This window comes from Chelonoidis abingdonii, chromosome 11 (genome assembly GCF_003597395.2).
Source record: "Chelonoidis abingdonii isolate Lonesome George chromosome 11, CheloAbing_2.0, whole genome shotgun sequence".
In the NCBI taxonomy this organism is placed as follows: domain Eukaryota; kingdom Metazoa; phylum Chordata; order Testudines; family Testudinidae; genus Chelonoidis; species Chelonoidis abingdonii.
Genome location: NC_133779.1, coordinates 59,154,439 through 59,176,572, shown reverse-complemented (window position 1 = coordinate 59,176,572; position 22,134 = coordinate 59,154,439). Strand labels below are relative to the sequence as shown.

At 55.7% G+C, this 22,134-nt stretch overlaps 2 protein-coding genes across 2 annotated transcripts in view; both read right to left on the bottom strand.

Annotated features, from left to right (window-relative positions):
- Nucleotides 1-2,950: 2,950 nt before the first annotated feature.
- Nucleotides 2,951-4,326, bottom strand: LOC116833682 (free fatty acid receptor 1-like). Its single transcript, XM_032795357.2, has one exon. It carries the CDS (start codon nucleotides 4,183-4,185, stop codon nucleotides 3,199-3,201), a length of 987 nt encoding a protein of 328 aa, XP_032651248.1. The 5' UTR covers nucleotides 4,186-4,326; the 3' UTR covers nucleotides 2,951-3,198.
- Nucleotides 4,327-8,255: 3,929 nt separating this feature from the next.
- The window catches only part of LOC116833677 (B-cell receptor CD22), a 231,375-nt gene continuing 217,496 nt past the window's right edge, over nucleotides 8,256-22,134 (bottom strand). The window contains exons 2-13 of the mRNA XM_075071161.1: nucleotides 19,955-20,359; nucleotides 17,965-18,255; nucleotides 17,276-17,542; nucleotides 15,873-16,136; nucleotides 13,885-14,148; nucleotides 11,699-11,962; nucleotides 11,246-11,518; nucleotides 10,978-11,077; nucleotides 10,695-10,758; nucleotides 9,880-10,019; nucleotides 9,576-9,669; nucleotides 8,256-8,454 (exon numbers count right to left, since the gene is read on the bottom strand). Coding sequence (XP_074927262.1) covers nucleotides 8,278-8,454; nucleotides 9,576-9,669; nucleotides 9,880-10,019; nucleotides 10,695-10,758; nucleotides 10,978-11,077; nucleotides 11,246-11,518; nucleotides 11,699-11,962; nucleotides 13,885-14,148; nucleotides 15,873-16,136; nucleotides 17,276-17,542; nucleotides 17,965-18,255; nucleotides 19,955-20,359 — 2,603 coding nt within the window. The 3' untranslated portion in view covers nucleotides 8,256-8,277. The remainder of the gene's footprint in view (nucleotides 8,455-9,575; nucleotides 9,670-9,879; nucleotides 10,020-10,694; nucleotides 10,759-10,977; nucleotides 11,078-11,245; nucleotides 11,519-11,698; nucleotides 11,963-13,884; nucleotides 14,149-15,872; nucleotides 16,137-17,275; nucleotides 17,543-17,964; nucleotides 18,256-19,954; nucleotides 20,360-22,134) is intronic.

Genomic DNA, 22,134 nt, shown 5'->3' with positions numbered 1-22,134 from the left:
CTTCCCCTCCTAGGAGTTCCTAAGAACCCCCGTTCCTGCTCTGCACAGTTTCTAGGTGCCCAACCACCCCCTTCCACAGGCCCACAGCAATTTCCAGCCGTGCCTCCAAACCACAGGGAGGCCTGGCGGTTTCAAGCAACTTCTGCTTTTGCAGAGCCCTAAAGTGGAACCAAAGAGAGGGAGAGAGGTGAAGGGGGGTGGATTGGTCCAGATCCTCCTGTGACACTCTGTACCTCAGAGGAACACCCTACAGCTCCATGTTCATCTTTATAAAATGATTGTGTGGTATCCAGTAAAAAGTGTGTCATGTTGGGTGTCTTCGAAAGGCTCATGATGCACTGAGCATTGTTGTTATACTGATGTTATTGCAGTGTTATAGGTTATAATTTCATGTATATTGTTATGAGGCTGAAAATGTGTCCTCATGGCTTAAAGCAAACCCAGGCAAAACCCTCCAAGAGCAGAGGGGCAGTTCACACCTCATCAGGGCATGGATGGGACAAACCCAGCCCAGCCTCACAGGAACAAAGGACGCTGGCCTAGGCAGCAACAAAAGAATCTGTTAGACCCTCGAAGGAGTCACCCCGCTTCCTTTGGGCAGTTTGGGACTGCGATGAGGTAATGCTCACCTGACTCTCAAGGTGGGGGGGCAAAGCCAAGAGGGAAGAAAGGACATGATAAAAGGGAGAGATGTTTGCCATGCTCTCTCCCTTCCGCCTACATCTACAGACACCACCACCAAGCAACTGAACCGCTGATCAAGGGGAGAGCCTGGTTGAAGAGCAACCAGCAAGCCTGTGGTGAGAAGCATCTAAGTCTGTAAGGACATGGAAAGTGTTAAGATCAGCTTAGAATGCGTTTTGCTTTTATTTCATTTGACCAAATCTGACTTGTTCTGCTTTGACATATAATCACGTAAATCTACTTGTTTATGCTGCCTGAAGCAGTGCGTTTGGTCTGAAGTGTGTCAGAGGCTCCCCTTGGGATATCAAGCCTGGTACACATCAATTTCTTTGTTACACTGGCGAACTTATATCAGCTGCAAAGAGTCCTGTGGCACCTTATAGAATAAAGACATATTGGAGCATGAGCTTTCGTGGGTGAATACCCACTTCGTCGGATGCATGTAGTCAGATGCACATAGAAGCTTGCAGCGTCCAGCGGGTATAACTGGACACTGCAAGACGGAGGTGGTTGTGTCTGGGACCGGAGATGTTGGCTAGTGTCATTCGCTTGCAGATAGCTGGGAGCAGCTTCCATGCCGGAGGCTGTGCGTGAACAGCCCGGGAGTGGGGTTCTCACAGCAGAGCAGGGTCAGGCTGGCTCCCAAAGGCAAGGATTGGCGTGATCCAGCAGATCATGGGGCCAGATAACCCGGAGGGGAACGTCACACCGCCCCCTCCTGGCAAGCTGCAAACCTGCTGAGCTCAGCACAGCTCCTGGCAGCGGGAATGATGTCTAGGCCCAAGGGGTCGGGCAATACACTTCTTATCTGCTGCCACCTAGTGGGCAGAGGGGAGACTGGAGGGTGCCTGGTCATTGATTCTCGCCTGCCCAGGCGTGTTGGATGGGCAGCGCTGAACCCAGGCCGAGGGGCAGCTGGGCCAGGCTCAGAGACTGAACGGGGAAATCGGAACTAGGAAGGGAGAGGCTGCATCATCTGCACCTCCCGCTGGGCCCTTCTCCCCATTTAGACAGAGAGAACCTGAGGCACAGAGCAGGGCAGGGACTCGCCCAGGGTCACACTGGCAGCTCGGCATAGGGCTCAGGAGTCGTGGCTCCCAGGCCCCTTGCTCTAACCACTAGGAATCACTCCCCTCTTATAGCTGGAAATAGAACCCAGGTGTCCCAGCTCCCCCACTCTAACCATTAGACACCACTCCCCTCCCAGATCTGGGACTAGAACCCAGGAGTCCTGGCTCCCAGCCCCTGCACTGTGCTGTGAGTTCAGCACACCCATTTCAGTGAGGGCCTGATCTCAGTCGAATGATAACTACAATAATTATATTAATAATAACGACCCCACTGGAGCTGGGAAAACTTTATTAAATCAACACGGATTCGTTAGTGGAATGCAATTTACAGCCACTGGGCAAAAGAGTCAGCACTCAGGAGGAGTGGTGAGACCCCTGGGTGATCCCGATTGGCCCCAGCTTGGGAGTCTGGCCCCACTGACTCCAATGTAGCTACAGCCCATTGACACCAGCTGGGATCTGGCTCCATTGACTCTGTTCCTATTAACTCATTGATCTGTCCTGGGACATTCCTGCAGGAGCTGGGACTTTATTGACAGGAGATTTAGGATTCCCCCTGAACGGTGTTTTGGAATATTTCTACGTCCAAGTTACACAGATCTCCCAGTTACCTTGGATATATCTCTAGCACCCTCCATCCACAAAGGGTAGGAATCATGGCCTCAGTGCCAAAATGCAGCCACCTCTGGGGCAGGACAGCTGGGGAGCAGCCACATGGGGGTGGCTCACCTGGTGCTGAGATGCAGCCACCTCTGGGGCAGGGCAGCTGGGAAATAACTGCACAGTGACACTTCATAGACTGGCTCACCCAATGCAGATCTACAGGACGGAGTTTAGTCTATTTCCCCAGTAGCAGGGTTAGCCGTACAGTCTATTTCGCCCTGTGGGGGTGAGGGGGTCTGGATCATCCTCTATATCCAAATCTCCCACAGCAGGATCCATCCCATGGGGGTATGAAATGACCACAAGAAATTTGGACCCTGCCATCACATCCACCTGGCATCTCCTTACCCCCCGTCCCAGCCTAGTCAGGGATGTCCGCATCCTAAGGGGTCTTTCAAGACCACCAATGGTCAAGGTCATTACCATGCACCCATGTCTCAGTGGAAAACGGCTACCTCACCCCCTAGTCTTGTCAAAACCAGACGCCTCCTTGTCCTAAGGGGGATTTGTACTGACCCACGGATAGGCCAGGTTCTTGGACTCACGTGCCATCCAAGGGTCGGGTACTCTGTAAAGACCATGAATTTCCTGATCCTTGGTCCTGCGTCCTATCCAAGATTGGAGGTTTCGGGTGCCATGGGGAATCTGTAATGGTCACGAATTTCCCAGCCCCGTGGGGAATTTTTAAGGTTCATGAGCAGCTGGGTCCCACAGCCCATCCAAAGTTGCCAATCTCCCCAAATCCTTTCCCAACAGAGTTTGGTGTCTCCTTGTCCCATGGTCACTTGCAGCTCCCCACCTCAGGGCCTGTACTTCCCAGCGATGCAGCCCCCTTCTCCGGCTGCCCCTTGCCTGCCTCCTTGTGAGCCATGGTCATCTTCTGCCAGAAGGAGCTGCAACGCTGCCCCATTGAGCGCCACACCCAGGCCAAGCCCTGGTCCTTGGCCGAGGAGAGGAAGTAGAAGATGAGCGGGTCCAGGAAGGCGTTGCAGGCACTGGGCAGCAGTGCCACCCTGCGCCACCAGACATCTTCGCTGCGGGCATAGCCCACCACGTGGGACAGGTTATAGGGCCCGAAGCAGAGCACGAAGACAGAGAGCGTGGCCACAGCCAGCCGTACCTCCCGGCGCTTCTTCTGCTCGTGGAGACGGGACTTGATGAGGACATGGATGCAGCTAGCGTAGCAGAAGACCATGATCGCCAAGGGCAGGAAAAACAGAGCTACGGAGAGCTCCAAGCGGACAGGAGCCAGCAGGGCCAGCTGCTCTGGACTGAACTCCTGGTAGCAGGCGCTGCCGTTGCCCATAAAGAGGGTGGCATTGGCGCCCAGCGAAGTCTCCAGGATGAGCAGCAGGATGCCATGAAAGGCCACCAGGGTCCAGATGGCCACGCAGACCAGGCAGGAGTAAAGGGGCTTCTTGTAGAGCTGGTAGCGGATGGGGAAGGCGGCGCCCAAGTAGCGCCCGGCACTAACCGCCGTCAGGAAGCAGGTGCTGGCGTAGACCGTGCCGAAGTGGGCCAGGCTGTAGAGGGGGCAGAGGAAGCTTGTTGGGGACCAGCCTGGCGGAACAACCTCCAGGATCTTGAGCGGCAGGATGAGGATGAAGGCTAGGTCCGAGAGGCAGAGGTTGATCATGTAGATGAGATTGGGGGTGAGGCGGGCGCGGGCGCGGTGGTAGAAGATGTACAGCGCCAAGATGTTGGCGGGCAGGCCCAGCAGGATGGTGACGGAATAGATGGCCAGTGCCAGGGTGTCCACCGGATCCATGGTGCCGGCTCAGTGAGGGGTGGAGGAGGGAGGCATCTCAACTGGGGCTGGAATGATAACAAGGATGAGCCCCCTGCACCTTGTCCCCTAGATACACCCCCCATCCCTGCCCCACGTTCCCTAGATCCACATCCCAGATCCCTGCCCCATGGCCCATCCCCTAGATCCACCTCCACATCCCTGTCCCACAGCCTCATCCCCTAGATCCACCCCATCCCTGCCCCATGACCATGTCCTTTCGATCCACTCCCATCCCTGCCCCATGGCCACATCTAGATCCATCCCTCATCCCCGCCCTAGGGCCACATCCCCTAGATCCACCTCCACATTAAGAACATAAGAACGGCCGTACCACGTCAGACCAAAGGTCCATCTAGCCCAGTATCCTGTCTGCCGACAGTGGCCAGTGCCAGGTGCCCCAGAGGGAGTGAACCGAACAGGCAATGATCAAGTGATCTCTCTCCTGCCATCCATCTCCATCCTCTGACAAACAGAGGCTAGGGACACCATTCCTTACCCATCCTGGCTCATAGCCATTTATGGACATTCCTGCCCCACAACCACACACCCTGGGTCCACCCCCCATCCCTGCCCCATCACCACATCCCCTAGATCCACCTCCATGTCCCTTCCCCATGGCCGTGTCCCCTAGATCCACCCCCAGATTCCTGCCCCATGGCCGCATCCCCTAGATCCAGCCCCAGATTCCTGCCTCATGGCCACGTCTCCTAGATCCACCTCACCCCATCCCTGCCCCATGGCCACATCCCATAGCTCCTACCTCTCTGGCTCAGCTCCCCACAGCTGTGCTCCTGCCTGGCCTGGCCCGGGGGACGTGGTGAGCTGCTCTACCAGCTGTCGCCGGGGGCGTGGATCTGCCTGCTCCTAGGTGGGATGAAATTGCCCAGAAGGAATTGTTCAACCAGGGCAGCTTCATCCCCTGGCTACATGGCTGGGCCATAAAGCCATAAAAACCCAGGGAGGCACAGGGGGCCACACTGCCCCACAGGCCCTTCTGCCTCGTGCCCCCCAGCTGGAGCGACTGAGAGGGAGAGAGGCCAGCCATGAGGCTGTATTATCCCCCATGGGGAGTGGATCCCTCTGTGTGGACCCGGAGCTGAGATCCCGAAGTAGGACAGACACCCAGCCCCACAATGTGAGCAGATAAAGGGGACTCACCCCCTCATCCTGGGAGGAGATTTTCCCCACTTCAGAGGCAGCTGCCGCTCATCGATCCCTGCATGGTGGTTTCCTAGCTGCCCTGCCCCAGAGGTGGCTGCATCTCGGTGCTGGGTGAGCCATCCCCGTGCAGTGTCACTGTGCGGCTCTTCCCCAGCTGCTCTGCCCCAGAGCTAGATGCATTTCTTGGGGACTCCTTTAAAAACAGCTGGATCCCCCCCTTGTTAGTGAAAAGCAGCATAGCATGGCATTCATGTGTGCAATAGGCACTTTCTGCCAACGTAGTGGTTTTTCCTATTGCCAGAGCCAAGGCTAGAACCCAGGAGTCCTAGCTCCCAGCCCCGCTGCTGTCAGCCCATCAGCTGTCAGGGCCTGTTATTTTAGTGGCTGATACAAAGCTCAATGAGCAAACTCCCCCCAGATCCATATCACTGTTTGTTTCCGTGACTGTGTGCTATTTCCGCTGGGAGAGATAATGTGGTTTTAGAGACACACAGGAAGGCAAGGTCAACTCACTAGAGTGAATTACTCCCTCTGAAGTGCTACTGCAGGAAACCCCCAGCAATGATCTCATGACAGAGCTGGCTGCATCTCAGGCCTGGTGAGCTGTCCCCATGTGGCGTTATGTGTGGCTGTTCCCCAGCTGCCCCGTCCCAGGGGTGGCTGCATCTCAGCACCAGGCTAGGCCTCCCCATGCAGCGCTGTGTGCAGCTGTTCCCCAGCTGCATATCAGCACCTAGCGAGACATCCCCGAGCGGCGTTATGTGCAGCTGTTCCCCAGCTGCCCTGCCCCAGAGGTGGCTACATCTCAGGGCCAGGTGAGCCATCCTCTTACGACGTTATGTGCAGCTGTTCCCAAACTTCCCCACCCCAGTGGTGGCTGCATCTTGTAGTCGGTCAAGGAGTCCCCATGCAGCATTACGTGTGGCTGTTCCCCAGCTGCCCTGCCCCAGAAATGGCTGCATCTCTGCACCAAGCTAGGCTCCCCATACAGTGTTGTGTGCAGCTGTTCCCCAAGTGCCCCACTTGCATCTCAGGGCCCATCAAGACATGTCCCAGCTGCCCCACCCCTTACAGGCATTAAATCACTCGCAGACAGAATGGAGGAGAATCCAAGAGTCCGGATTCCCAGCCCCTGCCCCTGTGCCACGCTCTGGCACTGCATCCTCTCGAGATCTCTCAGATAAATACAGCTCCTGGCAAATGGTCATAGATCAATTTATTTCTTTCCTGCTGTAGCAGCTGCGCCTGTTTCTCTTGGCAGCGGGAGCCGAATGCTCCAGTGCTTTCAAGCTGAGAGCTGTTTACAGAACTTGCTATTTGACCAGTTTCTGCTGCAGTTAATAGCCTCTAAAGTATTTTTATTGCTGATCCTACAGTGGGAAGAGATGCCAATTACATCCCAGGTTCCTCGTGCCAGGCGCGTGCTGGCCCAGGCACTCGTTAATCAGAAAGGAAAGCACTGAGTGACTGCATGCGGCTGTTCCCTGGCTGTCCCACCCCAGAGCTGGCTGCATCCCAGCACCGGATAAGCCATCCCGGTGCAGTATTGCTGTGAGGCTGTTAAACAGACACTACGCTTATAAACATTTCAGTAAGCATTGCAAATCCTCCCCCTCCCCCTGCAATTAGATCCCACTCCCCTCCCAGAGCTGGGGCTGGAACCCAGGAGTCCTGGTTCCCAGCCCCCATGCTCCAACCTATAGCGCACTAGAAAAGCTATAGCAGGTTGATCTGGCTCTTGAGCGGTAGTTGTGGGGTCCCCTACCCCGGGGGTCCCCTATCACCTAGGGGGCAGGGTAGAGGAGTGGGACTTGGCCAAACCAGGCTCAGCTTGTAGGGGAATCACCCACGGCCTGTGGGCCTCAGGGGGGTCGCCGTGCTGGGGGGCTAAACCTCAGGGGCAGCACCTGGAGAGTCCTCGGGGGTAACCAGGGAAAGCGCCCCCTGCTGCAGGCCGGTGTGTCCTACAGCCAGCTGGGGAAGTGTGTGTGTGTGTGTGTGTGTGTGTGTGTGTGTGTGTGCGCGTGCGCTGCCCTCTACTGGCTGGAACACCCCATCCTTTGCCGTGTGTGTGTGTCTGTGTGTCTGTGTGTGCGCGTGCGCGCGCTGCCCCCTACTGGTTGGAACACCCCATCCTTTGCCGTGTGTGTGTGTGCGTGTACTGTCCCCTGCTGGAGGGGCTGAGCCATGCTTTGTGTGTGTGTATGTGCTGCCCCCTGCTGGCTGAGACACCCCATCCCTTGCTCTGTGTGTGTGTGTGTGTGTGTGTGTACTGTCCCCTGCTTGTTGGGACACCCCATCCCTTGTCGTGTGTGTGTCTGTCCCTCCTGGCAGGGACACCCTATTCCTGGCCCCTGCGTCACATCTCCTGTGTTGAGCTGTAGCTGCACAGACTCTGCCTGCCCTGTCCCTGCTCTGCTCCTCTGTCCAGATCCAGCGCTAGAGCCACTGGCCCTCCCCCACCCCCCACAGGCTGTGGGTCTCTAGGAGGGGACCAGCTGGGTCTATAGCCGGGCGCCCGTGGGTCCGTGGCCGGGCTCCGTGGGTCCGTGGCTGGGCTCCGTGGCTGGGCACCGTGGGTCCATGGCCGGGCTCCGTGGGTCTATAGCCGGGCTCCGTGGGTCCATGGCCGGGCTCTGTGGGTCTATAGCCGGGCACCGTGGGTCCGTGGCTGGGCTCTATGGCTATATGGCCAGGCTCCGTGGGTCTGTGGCCGGGCTCCATGGGTCTATGGCCAGGCTCCGTGAGTCCGTGGCTGGGCTCTATGGCTATATGGCCGGGCTCCGTGGGTCCGTGGCTGGGCTCTATGGGTCCATGGCTGGGCTCTATGGGTCCATGGCTGGGCTCTATATGGGTCTGTAGCCGGGCTTCATGAGTCCATGGCGGGGAACCGGCCCTGTCCAGGGAAGGTCAGTGCCTCAGGGCCGCATACTGCACACTCGCCTCCGACTCCGAGTCCGACTCAGACTCCCAGTGGCCACATGGGGCCCGGGTGCGCGGGGGCAGCACCAGGGTGCAGTAGTTTAGCTCCTCCTCATCCTCCTCCAGCCGGGCCCCCACATTCTCGTAGTCGCCCTTTGCTTCGCCCTGGGGAGGCAGGCGGGGGTCAGAGAGGGACAGCTACAGACACCAGCCCCCAGCACTGCCTGCTGGGACCCCCCCCAGCTCGCAGCCCGCAGCCCCCTGCTAGCCCGGCCCTGGGCTCTCCCCACCCCCAGCTCTGCTGGTGCCCCTCACTCCTGACCCACAGCCCCCCGCCAGCACAGCCCTGGGCTCCCCACCCCCCAGCTCTGCCGGTGCCCCTCACTCCCGACCTGTAGCCCGCTGCTAGCCCGGCCCTGGGCTTTCCCCACCCCCAGCTCTGCCGGTGCCCCTCGCTCCTGACCCACAGCCCCCTGCCATCCCAACCCTGGGCTCCCCTCCCCCCAGCTCTGCCGGTGTCCCTCACTCCTGACCCACAGCCCCCTGCCAGCCCAGCCCTGGGCTCCGCCGTCCCCAGCTCTGCCGGTGCCCCTCACTCCCGACCCACAGCCCCTGCCAGCCCAGCCCTGAGCTCCCCACCCCCCAGCTCTGCCGGTGCCCCTCACTCCCGACCCGCAGCCCCCTGCTAGCCGAGCCCTGGGCTCCCCACCCCCCAGCTCTGCCGGTGCCCCTCACTCCCAACCTGCAGCCCCCTGCCAGCCCAGCCCTGCCCCCCACCCCGTGCTGCCAGAGGAGATCTAATGTTAAATGAAGATGCCTCAAGACATAATAGGTCCGTTGCAAGCCCCCCAGGGTGTTCATGGCTGGTTTCGATTCCAGCTGCTCAGGGGAAGGGGAAGGTATTTTTATCTTATCTCAACAGATGATTTTATTTTGAGAGCAAAAGTTTATTCTAAGTCACATGAGAGACACGAAAAGGGAACTAGAGGCAGAAAAACAATCTGTCCAGCCTGCTATGCCTGGGTGTCTTAGCCGCACATCTAGTACGAAACAGTCCCATCACCCCTGCGATCCCAGCCCTGGGCTCCCCCCGAGCCCTGCCGGTGCCCCTCACTCCCAACCCGCAGCCCCTGCAATCCCAGCCCTGGGCTCCCCCCCAGCCCTGCCGGTGCCCCTCGCTCAGTGACAGACGGGCATTGCCCAAGCATCACAGTTCAGGGGCCTAGAGGACACGGGCTCTGAAGTGACGGGGCTCTGGGGGACCCAGCGTAACCCCAGGCTAGTACCTTGGGTGGCAGGTGGGGTTTCTTCACCACACTGTAAATAACAGTTTCTTCCGGGGGGCCTGGCTTCACTCGCTGCCTCGAGTTTCCTGGCACACTGGGAGGAAATTGACAGCTCTGATGAAAAGCAGCCAGGACTCCTGGGTTCCCTCTCCACTCCTGGGAGAAGCCAGGACTCCTGGGTTCCCTCCCCACCCCTGGGAGAAGCAGGACTCCTGGGTTCTCTCTCCAGCTCTGGGAGAAGCCAGGACTCCATACTGGGGGCAGGGAAACTCATTTCTGCTCCCCTGGTTCCTCTCCTTTGTACCTGGCAGGGGCAGTTGGCCCTTGGAGGTGGCTGGGTGGGAACTGGAGTGTAGCATAATTGACAGCATCTTCGGATACTCCATTCAGGCACCCCACTGAGCTGGTGGGCCGCTGTGTTTTCAAAGGTTCCCGTCTCCTAGGCTGATAGAGAGACAAAACATTCCATTGAGTGCATGGGGATGGCTCACCCAGCGCTGAGATGCAGCCACCTCTGGGGTAGGGCATCTGGGGAACAGCTGCACATAACGCCACATGGGGATGACTTGGCCAGTGCTGAGATGCAGCCACTTCTGGGGCAGGGCAGCTGAGGAACAGCTGCTCAGTGATGCCACAAGTTTAGGACGGGAAGCGAAGAAAAATCCTCTTTCTTCTGGTAACGTCTGAGAGGGCTTGGCAGAGGCAGAACAGAATTTCCCACACTGGGGTTTCGCCCACACGCGGGGGTTTGATGTCCTGAAGTTTAGGGAATGGTCTCAGGAATCTTTAATGACCCCAAGGGCTCAGGACTAGAAATTCAACTCTGATCTGCTATAGGGAAACGCCCTGCAGCGCAGTGCCCCCTAGCACCGCCCTGGGGCATCGGGGCCAGCCCTATCTCAGGGGAGACCCCCCACCCCACTCCCTGCAGCACAGCGCCCCCCAGTACTGCCCTGGGGCACTAGGGCCAGCCCTGTCTCAGGGGAGAGCCCCCACCCTCCTCCCTGCAGCACAGCGTCCCCTAGTGCCACCCTGGGGCATCGGGGCCAGCCCTGTCTCAGGGGAGACCCCCCCACCCCGCCCCCTGCAGCACAGCGCCCCCTATCAAAAATCTCTCACAAAGAACGATCGCCTTTGCCTGCCCAGAGGTGCCACAACCAGCTCGGGAAGACGCTGCTTTCTCCTGCAATGACAATATGGAGCAAAGTCAAGAGCCAGGATTCCTGGGTTCTACCTCTGGCTCTGGGAGGACAGTGGGGTCTAGTGGTCAGGGCAAGGGGTGGGGTGGGAGTTTCCCGGTCGCAGGAGCCTGTTGCAGAGGTCAGGCCGCTCAGCTCCATGGGTGCTGATCCCTGGGGATTGGGGATGTCCGGGTTGGGGGTGAGGGGAGGTTTCTGCTCACCATCGCTTAAGGGTGAAGACCAGCGCCAACAGCAGGGTGATAAACGCTACCACCACGCCGACCCCTAGAACCGAGTTCTTGGCTATAGTCATGGAGCTGACTGCAAAAAACAGAGAGCAAGGAATGGGGGACACAGGAGTGGGGACCAGTGGTTAGAGCAGCTCAGGATTGAGGGGCACCAGCAGAGCTGGGGGTAGGGTGAGCCCAGCGCTGGGCTAGCAGAGGCTGTGGGTTGGGACTGAGGGGCACCAGCCCAGAGGCCCCTTACAGTAGACGGTGAGGCGGATGGGCGAGGAGTCCCCGTAGGAGATCTCGTTTCTGGCCCGACAGTGGTAGTGCCCAGACGCCTCGACCTTCACAGCCAGGATGCTCAGCACGGCCTGGCTCTGCCACTCCTGCCGCTGCTGCAGTTGGCCATCCCGGTACCAGTCGTAGCCCTGCACGGCCGGGCGGGCATTGGCCCAGCACCGCAGCATCACCTCCATCCCCTCCACAATCTTCCCCTGCGGGGCCATGGACAGCTGTACATCCCGGGGGCCATCTGGGGAAAGAGTCAGTGCCAGGGGTTAGAGTGGGGGGCTGGGAGCCAGGACTCCTGGGTTCTCTCCTCAGTTCTGGGAGGGGAGTGGAGTCTAGTGGTTACAGTGTGTGTGTGTGTGGGGGGGTTCTGTGAGTCAGGACGCCTGCGTTCTCTCCCCAGCTCTAGGGGTGGGTTACTTACACCAGACTTCCAGCGGGATGGGCTCAGCATGGGTGGTGCCCACGTCATTCTTAGCCTCACACCGGTACTGGCCCGAATCAGCCGACACCACGGCCGCCAGCTGCAGCCTCTTGGAGTTCTCGCCCTGTCGTGCCTCGTCCTTGTACCAGGCGAAGTGCAGGGCAGAGGGGTTGGCGCTGCCCACGGAGCACTCCAGGGTCACAGTCTCGCCCTCCTTGACGGACCCTGACGGCTGCCGTACCACAGCAACATGCTGGGGTGCATCTGCAGAGAGACACACAGCACCCTGAGAGCCCCGGGCAGCCGACCCATTGACCCCCGCTGGGATCTGGCCCACTGACCCCAGCTGGGATCTGGCCCATTGACCCCCGCTGGGATCTGGCCCACTGACCCCAGCTGGGATCTGGCCCATTGACCCCCGCTGGGATCTGGCCCACTGACCCCAGCTGGGATCTGGCCCATTGACCCCCGCTGGGATCTGGCCCACTGACCCCAATGGAGCGACAGCCCATGGCTGGGGTCTGACGCTATCTAGATTTTAAAGGCCAGACCATTACAGCCTCCCCTACCACTCCTCTGGGTTCCCTTCCAGCCACTGGCCCCTCCTGATCCTGCTGAGCTTCAGAGGTACAACAGGAGCCTAGTGACCCAGAGATCACACGCAGGGCCAACGGGGGAGCCGGGACAAATTACTGGGGCCCAGCAGTCCGGAACGGGGCCCAGGGCCCGGCTTCCCCCCCGTTGGCCCTGTTTAGCCAGTCCGCCCTTGCTGAGGGGCCCGAAAAAAATTTTCACTGGGGCCTGAACCCGCTCTCGCCAGCCCTGATCACACGGCCCTCTAGGCCAGCCTCTCCCTGTTTAGCTTTACAGGTGGGACAAAGATCCAGAGCTCTGCTCCTTCCGTTCTCTGTCTCCATCACCCAGGAAGGCCTCGTGTCCATGCACTGTGTGACCCTAAGGCCGACAGGACGAGAGTCCAATCCAGCTGGGCTCCTTCTGGCGCTCTGCTTGTAAGCGCTTCCCACAGCAGTGTCCCCTCCGTGACCCAGGCGTATCTAGCCCAGCTTAGATTCAGGGCTCCCCACAAAGCCCCTGAGATGACAACCAGACCTGCCAGAGGGTTTTTCAGCAGATCTATTTTTGCCACAAAACGGGAGGTTCACCCCCAAAAGATTTGTCTCATGGGGAACAACATCATTTCTGACAACAAAAAATTGGTTAGAAAAAAATATTCTAAATGTAACATTTTGGGGGGAGAGGGGAATCATTTCTTTTATGATTTTGGGCAAGTTTTGGTTATGAGATTGTGGTGAAGTTCTCACCATTGTTAAGTTATTCACTGGAAAAATCTGGGAAGGGGTAAGGGGGAGAAATTATGGGGGAAACACTTTCTGGTCATTTCTAAACATTAAAAAAAAACTTTTTCCTCTATTTTTTCAGTGGAACAAAGTCCAAAAAGTCACTTTCCTCCCTGGAAAGTATAAAAAGGGGTTGTTGTTTTTTAATAACCCTTTTCAAAACTTTTCTGATATTGTTCTAGTGAAAAATAAAGTGAATTAAGCCATGAAAAAGGTATTTTTTAAATAAAAAGCTAAATCGTGAGCATTAATAACACTTTTCAAAACTTTTTTGCATGCTTTTTCAGTCACAATAAAATGAAGAAAGCCAGGAAAAAGCAGACAAAATGATTTTCGGTTTTTGTAAAAGCTAGGTGGCAAGAGAAAACCACAGCTTTTCAAACTTTTTGTCTCCCATTTCCAGTGGATAATCAGGCAGAAATTTTTTTAAAAAGTCACTTTCCCATTGGAAAGTGTGAAAAAGACTTGAAGAAGAAGAAGAAGAAGAAGAAGAAGAAGAAGAAGAAGAAAAGGCCACACAATGCAACCAACGCACAATTTGTATTGCTTTTCACCCCTACTTTTCTGTTAGAAAATAAAGGGTGGGGGAAACGGGGGGTTAAGTAGCTTTTCTCATTAGAAAAGCATGAACAACATGTAAAAGGCTAAATAATGAGAGACAAAGACCATTTTTTCTGAGGGGAGAAAACTGAATTGTTTTGCTCTTTGAAAAGCACCAAGGGAATAAAAATGTCGAGCCAGAAGAACAAAACGATATTTTTTATCAAAATTTTGCAGTGGAAAATTCCGAGAGGACTCTGCCTGGGAAGCCAGGAGGCGATTACTTACACTGCACATCCACTGAGACAGGCAGAGACTGTCTATAGCCGATCGCGTTCTGGGCCTCACAGCTGTAGCTACCGGACCGCTCCTTTGTGGCAGGGAAGGTCAGGACGCTTTCCTGGGTCTCCTGATACTGGCTGTCATCCTTGTACCACGTGTACTTGGTCACCGAGGGGTTACTGCTGCCCACGGAGCAGTTCAGCGTCACCGTGTCGCCTTCCCGGATGAGCTGGAGGTTTTCAAGGGTGATTCGTACCTCCTTGGGGGGGTCTGGAAAATAATCGCGATCAGGGTGTGTCTCAGTGTTCGGGGGGGGGAGGGTTATAGGCAGGAAATAAAAAGGAGGGAGCCGCCTGAGTGTAGCCGACACCTGCCTGAGTCTGCAGAGAGCCTGAGCTCACTGCTGGGAGAGGAGGGTGTGACACCCTGGCTCTCCAGTAGTCACCACTGTCATGTAATTAGGATACGTTTTGTACAAAGTATTCCTTGTGAGGTATCATGTTAAAAGTCTTGATCTGCAAGACATTAATATCTCGTTGGATTGTATGTGCTATCATCGTATGTGGAGTTATGAAGTTTGACTTTGTATGTGTGACTGAAACATGTTGTGAGACTGAAAACACCCACAAGCAGCATTTCAGGTACAACAGTAAAAAGGCCAAACAATGGTAATGGCTTATTGAGGAAATGCAGACAAGCACAAGGAGCACCCCAGGAACTGTGCAGTAGAAACCTCTCCGACATAGCACTGCACAGTGGGAACTGCTTGATCCAGGTCACAGCAAAAGAGCTTGCCAGCAAGAGGGAAGAAGATATACAAGTGGGGAAATGATGGTACCTCACTCTCCCGACAACACCACACCTGGAAACACCTGAGGGGCAAGGACTGAACTGTGCGAAGTGATGGTCCCCGGCTGGAAGGATTTTTAGCCTGTGTATCAAAACCTGGAAAACCCGAGGTAACTTGTGCCTTAAGAATCTGCCAGCCTGTTTATCACTCAGCATGAGAATTTGCTAATTCATATCCTACCTATCTATTGTATTCAGCTCAGTTTGCGGTTTTGTTTATTTACTAGGTAAGCTGCTTTGAGTTGTTTGCTATCACTTATAATCACTTAACATCTGTCTTCTGTAGTTAACAAACTTGTTTTGATTTTGCCTAAAATCAGTGTGTGGGAATTATAGCAGGGGGCAGAAAGCTGTTGCATCTCTCTCGCCACATTGAGGGAGGGGGCGACTTTTCTGAGCTTACGCTGGACAGTTCCCTGTGCAGTGCACGACGGTATCATTTGGGGTTTACACTCCAGAGGGGGGTGCGTGCCTTAGCAACTGAGAAGTGTCTTAGTGGAGCCTTCCCGTGCGGAGCTGATCTCAGCACGTGTGCGTGAAGCTGCAGCTCGGTGCATCCCTGCCTGTGTGTAGGCTGGTGAGACACTAGGCTTGAGGAGCTTGGCAACTGATCACAGCCCCACAATGTGACAGGGAGCCCAGGTTGGTGGGTCAGATGGGCTCAGTGATACCCCAGTTCCAAGTGGCACCCTTGGGGGGAACCTGTCACGGAGGGAGCTGCCCCAAATGCAACTCTCAGAGCAATACTGCTTGGGTCTGCAGAGAATCTGAGCCTGTCGCTTGGAGAGGAGGGAGCTGCCCTGAGTGTGCCTGAGTCTGCAGAGAGCCTGAGCCTGTTGCTTGGAGAGGGGGGAGCCATCCCAAAGGGGTGTTAACTCTCAGCCCTGCTGTGCTGAGGCCCTGTGCCAACTGGGAGCTCTGTGAAGCGGGAGGAGGAGAGCACTCCACTCGTGCACAGATACCCTGGATGCTGAGGTACATAATGGGATCCCACCGTTCACACCAATGCCTCTTCAGAAGCAGGAAAGAGGTCCTAGGGGGAATCCCTCCAGGATTCATGCAGGCTGTACCCCGCCAAGCTGTAGTGCAGATCCTGGATACCCCACCCAGCTGCAGTGCCCCCTGCTGGTCCCCTGGCTACTCACACCATACGTCGACTGTAATGGCTGGCGACTCCGACATCCCGACTCTGTTCTGAGGCTTGCAGTGGTAGGAACCGGACTGGTTGGGATGGATCTTGTCGAAGCGAAGCTCCTGCTGGGTTTGTTCTGGGATGTGCTGCCCATTTCTGTACCATGTGTAGCTGCTGACGGGCGGATGAGCCTTGCAGGAGCAGCTGAGCACAACTGTGGTCTCTTCCTGGATCTGAGAGCCTGTCACCAGTTTCACACGCACGTCCTTTGGGGCGTCTGGGGAATAAAAAGTTCCTGACTTAAATGGGTTATTCCGTGGGAAACCCTAAGTGACTTGACCAAGGTCACTTTGGGAGTCCAGTGGCAGAGAACAAACTGAATTAGTTCCTTGGTGAACACCTAACAAACCAATTGTCCAGTGAAACAAATTATCTGTCTGTGGCAAAACCTCCAAAAGCTGCGGGGGCAGGGAGAAGGAAAGTGTTTTTTGGTCTGTGGGTTTTTTAGCACAATCCGAGACATTTCACCCCAAAAGCAAATGTTCCTCTTGCATCACACGTTGTTTTCTGCAAATGCCATGGACCAGGTGTGACCCACCGAATTCATTTAGGAGCAAGATGCCCTCTGGCTCTTCCGAGAGGTGATAGGTTGAAAAAACTTTCAAACGTTTGACACGGCCAAGTCACTTCTGCTTCAAAATGGGCCAATTTGGGAAGGGGGGAGAATATCACATTTTTTAAATGACAAATTTTGCGTTTTTCTCCTTTTTGCCCGAGTGAAATAAAATAAATTGTTCCAGCATTTGCAGGTTTGTTTGTCTTTTTCTCCCAACTCTGTGTGTGTGTGTGTGTGTGTGTGTGTGTGCGTGTGTGTGTGTGTGTATACACCTGTCTCCCTGCTGCCCCCTGCTGGAGGGGTTGAATCCTGCTCTATGCATGTAAGCACTCCCCCTGCTGGAGGGAATGGGTCAGATCTGCCTTTGTGTGTGTGAGACTAGGCAATTGCCCTCTGCTGGTTGGAACCAGAACTGCCATGCTGTGTGTCATAGGCTTTGTACTGCTGAGAGCTAATGGAGATTCCCCTTTAACTTCATTTCCTGTCTTTTCCAATGCCACAAGCCCTGCCTATTTCACTTCCTCTGATGTCCACATCACACGTGTCTAGAGAATTACAATAACACCCTCTCTTAGTCCCCCTCCTTGTGCTCAGCAGAGGTACCTAGTCTCAGGCAGTTCCACAAATTTAGTTCCCCCCGCCACACACACACACACACACACACAGAGTTGGGAGAAAAAGACAAACAAACCTGCAAATGCTGGAACAATTTATTTTATTTCACTCAGGGGCAAAAAGGAGAAAACAGAAAATTTGTCATTTAATTTGCCTTCCCGTCTGGCTCCAGCCCCCACACTCACACTGGACGTCTATCTGCAGCGTTGGGGATCGGATTGAGCTTATTTCATTGACAGCTTCACAGACATAGGAACCAGAATGCTCGTCCCCCTTGGCTTCAAACTCCAGCCTCTGTTCCTGCCTCTGGTGCAGCAACTGTGAGTCCTTATACCAGTTGTATGTGAAGACGGGGGGGTTACTGCCCTTGGTTATGCACATCAGCACGAGTCTGTCTCCCTCTCGGATGGTCTCTCTGGGTGTTGCATTCACCTGGACTCCCTTAGGGGCATCTGGAGCAAACCAACATGCAGGTAAACAGCTGAGATATGGACACTTTCCAGACGTGGGGCAGGGAATGGGACACTGGGCCTTTCCCCTCTAGGGGGCGCCAACTCCCATCCAGGGCAGGGACTGGCTGGCTCAGGGGGACGGGGAATGGGACACTGGGCCTTTCTCCTCTAGGGGGCGCTGGCTCTGACCTTCGTGCCCATCCCTGCCCAGTGCGACGGCTCCACTCTTCCTTCAAAATACAGTCAGCTCCCACCCCACTGGCCAATCTGCTTCCACCCACCTGGACCCATATCCACCTCCCTGGTGCCCTCCAAGAAATTCAGCCCCAAGGGTGCTTATGGGTCAGTGCCAGAGCTACTGGTGGGGCTGGTGCTGTCAGACCCAGGGGCGCCCAGTTCAAATCCCCTACCCCCCGACTCACATTTCACGTCCAGCACCACGCTGCTCTCGGAGCTCGGTGTCCCAGCCGGGGTGCTGAGCCGGCAGGTTACATTTGTCCCATGGTCCTGCCAGGTGGGCGTGAAAGTCAGTGTGTTCTCGGTCCTTCCAATGTCCATCCTTGTGGTGGACTCAGGGGTCCCATGCCCCAAACTGACCCACGTCAGAGTTATGGGGTAGTCAGGGCAGTAATAGGCTATGGAGCAAACTACCTGGGCCGGGATTGACTCCCTGAGCTCGCTGGGTGCTTTGATTTGAGGAGCTGGAGGCGAATCTGTGTCAGGGAGGCAAAGGGGAAAGTTATTATGGAGAACACTTTATTATTAGATGGTGGTAGATGTTCGGCTGTGTGTGTGTGTTTTCTCTGTGTGCTGCCCCAGCTCTGCGCAGACACCTTGAGTGAACTGCCCAATGACCACAAGATCCGTTAAGGTACAAAGGCACTGGACCAGGTTTATCATCCACAAAGCGTGATAGTAGCAATGGACGCAGCTCAGTTCGGGGCAAGACTTTCCACTGAACCCTCAGCTGACCAAAGTTTCTCCCTCTGAGGCTGTGTCTACACTGGAACTTCATTGGCAAAACTTTTGTTGTACAGGGGTGTTAAAAAACACACACATCCCAAATGACAAAAGTTTTACCGACGAAAAGTGCTAGTATGAACAGTACTTTGTGGGCAGGAGCACCATCCCGCTGACAAAGCTGCTGCCGCTCCTTGGGGATGGAATTTTTTTGTCAGCAGGAGAGCTCTCTGCTGCTGACAAACAGTGGCTACACTGCGCACCTCTTAGCAGCAGGGCTGTTGCGGCACAGCTGTGTCACTGAAAGGTGCCTAGTGTAGACAAAGTCTTAGACACATCTTTATACCCTGGTATAAAAAAGTTCCGTATTGTCAGCCTGATCTTATCTGTTAGGAGGGGTCAGTGTGTGTTCCTCTTATCCTGGGGGAAAGTTTTTGTACCTTCCTTGGTACCACTTAATATCAGGCTGTGTTTGCATGAGTGCTCCGTGCCTAACACTTCTTAGCAATGTGAATCTCTGCAAGATCAGCCCTGTTCTTGCCACATTCTCTGAGCAGGGCCTGCCTCATACCAGGCCTCTGATACAAGGGCCCGCGTCACAGGCTCTCTTCCTACTGCATTAGGTACGTTACGGTAGAGTCCCTGCCCCAGGTGAGATCCAGGCCCTGTTGTGCAGGGCCTGCCCAGACACAGTGAGAGACAGTCCCTGCCCCAAAGATACCACAGTGGAAATAGGCAAAGGATTATTCTTTCTGATTTTCAGATGGGGAAACTGAGGCACCAACAGCTGAAATGACTTCCCCTGGGGCACCCGGGGGAAAGAGAAACCACGAAATAACAAAACCCAACCCCCGACATCCTTCCTTGCGCTGCACTTGGGATGAAAAGGGAACAAAAAGCAAGTGGGAAAAGTAAATTAAAAAATTCAAAGTTTGTAAGTAAAATATTTCAGGAGAAATGTGGAGAAACACAGTAAAACAGAAACGACTTGGAAGTTTTCTATCCAAACTGTTATTCTGTTTTGCTAAAGGCTCTCCTGAGCAGCACAGAGGATACCAACTTACTGCTTCCGCTGGGTAAGGAACCATCTCCTTTAGCTCGACTGGCAGAGATCAGTGCTGCTCTCATGCAGACAGGGAGTTCAAGGCTGGCTGTAGCCCCAGACTTTAGTGAGAGTCGTAGCCTCATTAAAGGGATGGGACAGAGGTGGAGAAAATAGGAACAGCCGGCCTGGATGTCATCCCAGGCGCACTGAGCTGCATCCCCAGTGATGGCTGCTACCAGAGCGGGGTCTAGTGTTTGGGGAGGCTGGGAGCCAGGACTCCTGGGTTCTCTCCCCAGCTCTGGAAGGGGAGTGGGTTGAGTGGTTAGAGCAGGGGGGTGGGCTGGGCTGGGCTGGGCTATGAATCTTTAGTCTGTTCCTACAAGGAATCCCAGGACCTTCCCTCTTACCCGTCACATTCACACTGATCTTAGTCATCCACTTCTTCTCCTCCTTCTGATTCCTGGGGTTCACGTTGATCAGTCTCAGCCCATACGAGCCGTTCTCGCTGGCCCGCAGGTCAGACAGCTGCAGGCTGCAATCTTTTTCCAGGTCCCCCAGGAACCTCACGCGCCCTGCCAAGGCTGGGCTGATAGTGATGTTGTGTTTATACAGGATGGTGCCATTGAAATTTTTTTTCTCAAAGTCATACACAGGGTTCAGGTACCAGGTCAGGGAGCTGATGATCAATTTGTTTGTCTTTATGGGGTTCACAACACAGGATTTATAGCGGCACCAGATGGACAGACAGGCCCCCGTCCAAGCGATCAGGGTCTCGGGGACCTCGACAGGTGGGTCACATTGACACAGGAAGCCTGGAAGCAGCAGAGTGACAGATGGCAGTGAGGAGCAGGCTGGCCAGGTGCTTCCAGTGCCGAACTGAGACTCAGGAAATTGGGGTTTGATTCCCAGCACTAAACTCCTTGTTCTGCTCATGGTATGGCTCTGTGCCTCAGTTTCCCCATCAGCACACTGGGAAGAACCCAAGATTCCTGATTCCCAGCTCTAAACCACTAGACCCCACTCCCCTCCCAGAGCTGAGATAGAACCCAGGAGTCCTGATTCCCAGCTCACCCCCCACCGCCAATCGCTAGATCACGTTAGTGTGAAGCAAGAGGAGCAAATCTCACAGAGGAAAACCTCCTTCTGAGCTTGTGACCCCTCCCCGACGGCCGGGTCCCTTCTCCCCTGACCCCAGGGCTCTATGGGGCTGAAGCAGCCAGACATTCAGGGCGAGGCGAAGGGGTCTTACCTGGTAGGAATAGCAGCCAGACGAGACTCCTCATGGTGACCTCAGGGCAGCCGCGGTGCCGGGGAGCAGAGGAAAGAGTGAAGGGCTGGTTAGTTCCTGTGATGACCCAGAGCAACCTCAGCCACCCGGAGTGGAGAGATACCAGCTAGAGGGGAGACTGCAGGGAACCCGCTACCTGCCCTAACCACTAGACCCTGCTCCTCTCCCAAGGGTGGGAGAGAAGCCTGGTGTCCTGGGTCCCAGTCCCCCTGCTCTGACTAACTAGCTGCCAGATGGGTTTGTCACACATGGCGTGGTGCAAAGGGCGTCACGTTTACATAGGGGAGGCAGCTAAATGCATGGGGACCGTTACACACCCCACTGGGCTGGGTTCTGTTATTACAGGTCTTGGTACAACCCCACCCACACCCCCTGGGATCTCAGACCGGATGCCTCTAATCGGTTAGGGGGTGGGGGCTGGAAGCCAGGACTCCTGGGTTCTATCCGAGGCTCTGGGTGGGGAGCAGAATCTAGTGGTTAGAGCACCAAAAGAGCCTAGAACTCTGAGCCCACTTGTGTGACAGGTTCTCCAAGTCACCCCCCATGCCTCAGTTTCCCCAGCTGTGCAGCAGCTGTCAGGCTGTGTGCATCACCGCAGGCCAGAGTCAAAGGCCCCAGCTGCTTCTCATGTTTGATCCCCCATTTGGGTGATGGGGGTTGAAGACTCCTGGGAACGCCCCTCCCCCACTTCCGAGCAGCGCAGGGCGCCAGAGCAGCTGTTTCCCCCACGTCAAGGACCGCTGGCTGGGCCTTAGCCTGGGGTATTTTTGTCACAGAGATGCTGCCACTTCCTCTGGGCATTGAGCCAACCAAAGTGAGCGGGACGACCTGGGAGAGTGGCCTCAGGGTGTGAGAACTGGCATTATATGCCCCTGCCCCCTAGCACCCCCCTAACACCCACACCCTGCAGCACAGCGCCCCCTAGCGCTATGCTGGGGCATTGGAGTCAGCCTTGACTGCCCAGGGAGAATGCTCCCACCCTGCTCATTTCAGCACAGCGCCCCCTAATGCCCCCACCTCACCCCCTGCAACCCAGCACCCCCTAGCACCTCCACGGGGCCCTGTACGTGTTTCCCTGTTGGTCTCCCCTCCAAGCACTAAACAGGCCCCTTTCTTCCCGCTTAGCACCGGAGAGCCAGCCTATACCAGCTCCAGCTCCCAGCCCCCCATCATTACCCCTAGACCCCAGTTCCCTCCCAAAGCACGGATAGAAAACAGGAGTCCTGACTCCCAGCCCCCTGCTCTAACCACTAGCCCCCACTCTAGCCAGCAGGAGAAGGTGCAATTACCTTATAGCGC